Genomic DNA, 7,573 nt, shown 5'->3' with positions numbered 1-7,573 from the left:
TTGGAGTCTCGTGCCGCCTCCTGGTCCACCAGTCCTCAGTCAAATCGTCCAGCCCATGCTAGCATGGAAAGCAGACGTTAAACGACGACGATGATGATGATGATGATGATATATATACACACACATATATATATATATATATATATATATATGAGTGGTGTGTGTGTATATGTGTGTGTGTGTGTGCCCACAATACGTTCAGTAAAGTGATGATAAAAATGGCATCCAGCCAGAAAGAAAACCACACCAAAAATGGAATATATGAGTGAAGAGACATGGCCTTCCAACCCATCAAGGACAGTAGTAACTCTGAAAGATATCTGACCATAACAACTTGTTCAAATATCATCAGTCTATGTTCACTCTCCATATTGGACACGTTGTCATGGTCAGTCTTTATTCAGATTTCTTTCCTTCAAGGCATGATGGAGGACACTGTTTCACTTGTATTTTCCATTTTTAGTTTGGTTTCAATGGCTGGATACTCTTCCTACCACCAAAGTGTAAAGTGTATGGTACTAATCTTGCTGAAATGGACTCAGCTGTAGAGTTGACTGTTAATAAATATATCCACTCTATCCAACCTATGTATTGAGTAGTTGCAAGTAGTCATTTAGATCTGCCTGGTCTCATATTCATATATACATACAGAGGTGTGTGTGTGAGTGTGTGTGTGTGTATATAAATACAGTGTACATTTAAATACATAAGAAATGGCCATAATAGGACATCTAACTCGCTAGAAAGAATAGTTAAAATCCAAACTACGCTAGACCACTGGTAGCAAAAAATTTCTAAGTAATTTTTTTGCTACCCTGAAATTTATTAATATATACATCCCTCATACACGTAATTACATATATTGTGAAGATAAGACTGCTGGATTTTAATCCCTTTTTTATCAATGACTTTTCATTTTTCTCTATTAGTTTTTTATTAATAAAAAAAAAGCTGTTTCTTATGTGCGCACATACACACATACACGCATGCGCGCATGCACACACACGCACACACTTAAAAATCAGTAAGCTATGAGTTTATATATTTTAATGTAACATCAAAAATAGGTACTTACTTCTGTGATAATGAAGAAATCCTCTCCTGGTTCTCCTTGTTGGACAATCTGCTGACCATCATCAAACTGGACTGGTTCTAAAGCATCAGCAATACTTAATCTCTCCCATTTATCCAAATTATCTGTGGAAGTGTCAAAAAGATTATAAAATTGTAGTGTCATAGAGTACAAAAAATGCTATATAGAGTGCAGAGTACCAAGACATAAGTTATGGAATAGCACAATATAACTGAGGTGTAATAAGATATAATTACTATGGTATAGATAATTTGTTAACGAGATCTGAATTATCAATCAATGCTGCACAGATGACAAATTAATCACAGTGATGAGAGTGTGAAATATGGATTAATAGTTAAACTGATGCAGATATGAAGTAATTTATTGGATAAGATATCAAACCAGATGCCAAGTAGTGAAGAGTTCAATATCTGCTAGAATGTTTATACCTGTCAGGATAATTATATTTGCCTCAGTTTATCTAATTACAGAACAGGTCTTACACACTTATAATATATTTATTTAGGACAGATTTGTATCCTATTGAGAAGTATATTTCTCTCCTCTGCATAATACTGCCAAATCCTCTGCTTTGTGAATGAATTAGCTATGTATTACAGATAGGAGTAAATTCTAGCAATATTCACAGTTTATCACAAACTATAACTATTTTAACTACATGTTACAATACTAATATCATAATACTCACCTATTATAAATATCACCCACTACAAATATATTATCTGTACATTACAATGCTACTATAACATTTTCTCATCAAAAATATATTAACTATAAATTAGTACATCACTAATATCATAGTCATTATTACAATACAAATAACAAAGTCACCCACTAAAAATACATTATCATCATCGTTGGTTTAACGTCCACTTTTTCATGTTCACAAGGGTTAGATGGAATTTGGTGAGGTAGATTTTTCTATTGCTGGATGCCTTTCCTGTTGCCAAGCTTCACCTATTCCCAAGTAGTGATATTTTCCCCATGACCAGACATGTTTTCATGGAAGTTTGGTAACAAAGGACACCACTTGAGTGATAGTGACATTCATCATATGATGTAAGGCAAAGAGACAGTAACATGTACACACACACACACACACACACACAATGTATATGCAGTAGGTCTCTGTCAGTTTCTATCTACCAAATCCATTCACAAGATTTGGTTGGCCTGAGGCTATAGTAGAAGACACTTGCCCAGGATGTCACACAGTGGGACTGAATCCAGTGCCATAGGGTTGGGAAACAAACTTCTTACTACACAGTTATACCTGCGCCATAAGTTATAAATTACTACCACATAAACATCATAAAACTTACCCATATTTACTAGCAGTAATACCTGTCATTGATCAGGTAATTACTTTTACTGTTTCTCAGGCCAAGAAACTAGAAAAATGGGTATATCATATAGAAGACTAGCTTTACGGAATCCAGTTGACTGCAATGGCACTGAAAAGGCTGCATGTCAAGTTGAACATCCATTTGTCACAGTTCCTTTTGGCATTTGAATAGGCGGTATGACAAAGGAGAATTAAAAGATTCAGTCTGAACGTGAATGAAGCTAGAAGAATAGCTATATCATATAGAAGAATAGCTTTACGGAATCCAGGTGACTGTGTGATGGCACTGAGAAGGCCACAGGTGAAGTGGAAGACCCATTTGTTATGGTTTCTTTTGACATTTGAATAGGCCGTATGCCCAAGGAGAATTGAAAGATTCAGTTTCGAACCTGAACCAGGGTGAGACTATGACTACAGATTCAGATTTATTCACCCTGTATGTGTATATTATATAAGAGAAAAACACGTAATAACTGAAGTAAAAAAAAGATGGACCTCATATACAAACTTCTGTTTGTTCTTCAAGTTGCGATCCAGCAACTTTTAGTGTTTGGCCCTGAGTTTTATTAATGCTCATGACAAAAGAAAGTGGGATAGGAAACTGTAACGGCTTAAATTAGAATGGGACATTTGACGGTATAACTGGTATGCGAGGAACGAAGACAGTGTCACCTTTACCACAACAAGTGAGAATATTTGCCTCAATGCAGTTTCTCATAGCTGTGTTCACAATGAGTGTTCTACCATTGCATAGTTTTTGTTGAGACAAGTTAAGCAATAGCGTAATAGGATATATAGAAAAAGCATAATAGCTTCCCTTGAACCACTTACTTTCATTTTGGTGGACAAACAAATGGACAGAATCTCTCCTTTATATATATATATATAGATATATTACCACAACACAAATATCATAGTCACCCACCATAAATATATTAATTATATATTTTTACAACATTAATATCACTCAACATAGGTTAACTGTATTGTAGAACATTAAAAATATATTACTCACCCAGTATGGACACTTTGCAAAGAAACTCATCATACATTTTCCTTTTCCTTATAGTGCTGCCCTGTAAATAGAATTAAATTATTTACATCCTGTCATATCCACTAAAACAATGTAACAAAGATTAAGGTAAATAGATACATCTGACCTGATGTTAGTAAAGAAAGCCACAGACACATGCAGCTTGAAATTATCAACAAAAATAACTCATGTAGCCTAAAGTCAACATGGTAGGCCACATGTAACTAGAATTTATCAACATGTGGGGTACATACTGGTAAACTGAAATAGCATTAAAATATTAGTTATTTCAGTTACTGAAATAGTAGACACAAGAAGAGTCTGCCAAAGGTTGACCCAATTGAGGGACCAGCCACCCAAATTGACAGTACCCTGGTAGATAAAGCAATTAAGGATATGAAGATAGGGAAAGCACCTGGCTCATCAGGAATCACCAGTGAGATGTTTAAAATATTGGGTGGTATGGGTTATGGTCTTGTCACCCACATCGTAAATTACCAGCAGTAATTTAACATGGTGGGCATAACCTGAAGTTGTCAACATGTTGGACACATGTTGCTTATAGTTACCAACAAGAATGCATGCGGCATGAAATTATCAACAGATCTTGAACATTTGATTTGATATAGAGAAAGGGAGGGGTTAAGAAATGGTGAGAGAAATTGCATACATTGTTGTATATGTGCATAGATATAACAGACTCATCTCTTTCCTTCTACACACACACACACACACACGCGTGCATGTAGCCTACATTATATGGTTTTAAATGCATTATAACTAGTAAGGTGGTGTATAGGTAGAACTGTTACCACGTTGAACAAAATGCTTATCAGCATTTCTCCTAGTTGTTTATGTTTTGAATTCAAATGCGGTTAAAATCAACTTTATTTTTCATCCTTTTGAAATTGATGTTATCAACTTTTTCCCTCTCCTAAAAACTGCTGGCCCTGTTCCAACATTTGAAACCATCATAACTAGAAACTTACTGTCATGATGTTACTTTATTGTTTCAAGCAGATCTCTGATCCACAAGAATTGTGGTACATACATAGTCGTCAATGAAACAATCAGATCTATTACTTGTGATATTCTATACCTCAATGGAAAAGCACTCCAAAATGTAATGATTTATTATACAGGGTGTAGTGCCAAAATTTTATAGAGTCTTTTCTTCCAGTGCCCAGGCTGTTTTTGTACATCTATAGTGTCTTAGTTACTGTACATATCAGCAAGATTGGTATTGTACATGCCAGCAGAGCTTTAAACCAATGAAGCTGCTGCCATTTCTATGTTTGAAGATTTTTAATGTTTGTCTCGGGAGACTGGGGAACAATAATGATTTTAAGATGGTATTATCATTATGTTTGGGATGTTGTGAATCCAGAGATAGTTGTATATGTAGTGTAAGGGCTAGTCCTGTTGTTTAACCCCAGGTCAGTCTTGATTGAGAAGATCTGGAATCAAACGCATTCCAGTCATGATACTCTTGTGTTTTCCTTAAACATTGGAACTACATTATTCTTTTTTTATGTTGTAGAGGATATTTGGCTACTATTTCTAGTGATTGCATAAAGTTTCACTATGAGGACTGAAGTTTATGATGGCATCAACCTACATCCCTCAAATCCTGGTTGTCTTTCATTTTCAATATTTCTGCTTCACTGCATCAATGGTCAGCAGGTATGAGATGGGCACTAAATGTATGCACAATGGGCCTCTCCATTTTAAAGATAAAAACAGTGTATGCACGTATGTGTTGAATACTTGTGTATTTGTATGTTATATGTTGTTGAACATATGGACGTATTGCTACTTTTGAGGATATGCATAAGTTTGTAAATATATGTTGTTGAATATATGCATGTTTTAAAGCCAAAAACCACACAATAATGTCGCAACTTACCATAAGAATACGACGGTAACTGTCCCTGTCAATACCCCAAAGCTTGACATCGTTTTTAGCCTGAAAAAGAGAGAAAACATATTTAATATCAACAGATTATTGGGAAATACAGTATTCTTGCACCACTATTGATGAAGAAGACATGTGGAAAAGACTGGAAAGGCACAATTGAGGCAATACATACACAGATGACATTTGAAAATAAGGACCAACACATTAGAAACACTCTATACATATTTGATACAGATTTACCATTCAATATTTAACACTTTTGTATTTATGATTCATTGATTTTGCTGTGGTTCTTTCTTCATTTCAAGAAGCAGACATATTCATAATTTCACTTTATATATCCACTCTAGTTTATATATTCATTCGACACACACACACACACTCTCTCTCATGACAGCCTGACTTGTTTCATTTTTGGTCATTCTGAAACAACCTACCTCTCCAACAAAACCTGAATTCACTTGTCCTGGTCCTAGTGGGGTAATACCATTCCACACCTCATTTTTAAACCTATCTAATTTGATTTTCTGAAGTCTGTCTTAAGCCAAATCTTTTGTCTCATCTCAATATTGTGACTGCTATTTCTTAATGCTTTACCAATTCATAAAACTGTAATTGTATTTTATTGATTAATAATAAATCCATTATTCCTCCAGTTACCTTATTTATGAAGAACACAAAGAAGTATAATCTGTACCAAAGAGATATAGTGTGGCTGAGACCAAAATATATAAATTATGATGGACGAAAAAATCCTCTGGACATTGAAATACAGACATATTTATTAAAAGGAGGTAGGTATAATACGGAATATAAGAGGTGTATTTTGGTTTAGCTTGTTTTATATGGTGGGGCATAAATGAGAATAGTCCAGAATAAATGCTAGGGTATAGACCAGATTAGCCCACTTAAATCCCTGATATATTTTGGCAAGAGGTTAATGTGGGCTAATCTGGGTTAACTGGCTGGAATCCACTTCACTATATTCTGTAACAACCACATCTAGCTGTCCATCTATCCTACCCAGATGTCTAGACAGGAGTGGTTACATGTTGCTACACTATGTTACTGTATAAATTAATAATTCATTACTAAAGATTTTCACCATTTATAATATTCCCTCATTAAAAATACCATACAATATGTTATTTTAGGTGTTACATTAATAAATAATAACTGCTGGCTGTTCAGCTATCTTTTGTGTATGGTTGGTATGTTACTGAAATGGTTAAGAGCTGTGGATCACTAAATTATGTAATCAATGCAATCAAATGAATAATTTCTTTGTAGACATATTCCTGCACTTGGTTTACATGCAAGCTTTCACATGAAGTGACAGCAGAGAAATATTTCTTTCCATCTTCCGGAAGACATGCTCCACAATTCCGGTTTTGACAACATTTCAATAACAACTGCATCAAATCTAGTTGCAATAATTCCATCAGCTGAACCATTCTTCTTCTTCTAAAGTTTGCAGTCAGTGGTAGTGGTGGTGGAGAAGCATGAACAAAGGAATGCTCCTGGGTGTCAGTCACAAACTGATGACAGACTATAGAATAAGTTGGTGTTAGGTTGTAAGGTGTGGGGTGAAGATAGTCTTATTGTTTGCTGGATCATTACAGACTATACAAGACAGACAGACAGAGGCCAGTCTTAACAGACATGCTGTGTGTTTTACTTATTTCAAGCACAGTGTTATGATAACAATAGACTCTCATTTCTTATATAATTAAATCCACCTTTTACTCCTCCTCCTCCTCCATCTCAACAACAACAACAACCTCAATCTTCACATCTTTACTTCTATGACCACAATTAAATGACTGTAGGTTATCTGTATCTACCTACACATAACACATATAGACATAGCCGAGTGGTTAACAGGTTCATTTCACAACCACATCACTCCATAGACAATCCAAGAGCATGACATCTCCCTCAGGTTAATATCTACTATTATAGCTACACTTTGACCAATATATTGTGAATGGAATTTGGTTGATGGTGCCTCTGTATATGTGTGTGTGTGTGTGTGTGTGTGTGTGTGTGTGTGTGTGTGTGCATTATTGTTTTTTTTAATGTTGAGTTATAATAAAATCAGTTTAACATTTAATTGAAGGATTACTGAATACTTTTCGTAGAGTACATATACATTTTGCTTTTACAAGAATAGTAGTGATT

At 35.0% G+C, this 7,573-nt stretch overlaps 1 protein-coding gene across 6 annotated transcripts in view; it reads right to left on the bottom strand.

Annotated features, from left to right (window-relative positions):
• Positions 1-7,573, bottom strand: part of LOC106881659 (cAMP-dependent protein kinase regulatory subunit) — a 455,850-nt gene that overhangs the window by 3,194 nt on the left and 445,083 nt on the right. For all 6 annotated transcript variants that reach the window (XM_052968906.1, XM_052968905.1, XM_052968907.1 and 3 more), the window contains exons 7-9: positions 5,381-5,440; positions 3,457-3,517; positions 1,076-1,197 (exon numbers count right to left, since the gene is read on the bottom strand). In XM_052968906.1, the coding sequence (XP_052824866.1) occupies positions 1,076-1,197; positions 3,457-3,517; positions 5,381-5,440 (243 nt within the window). The remainder of the gene's footprint in view (positions 1-1,075; positions 1,198-3,456; positions 3,518-5,380; positions 5,441-7,573) is intronic.

This window comes from Octopus bimaculoides, chromosome 6, assembly GCF_001194135.2.
Source record: "Octopus bimaculoides isolate UCB-OBI-ISO-001 chromosome 6, ASM119413v2, whole genome shotgun sequence".
NCBI classification, from domain to species: Eukaryota; Metazoa; Mollusca; class Cephalopoda; order Octopoda; family Octopodidae; genus Octopus; species Octopus bimaculoides.
This window is presented reverse-complemented; position numbering and strand designations above follow the sequence as displayed.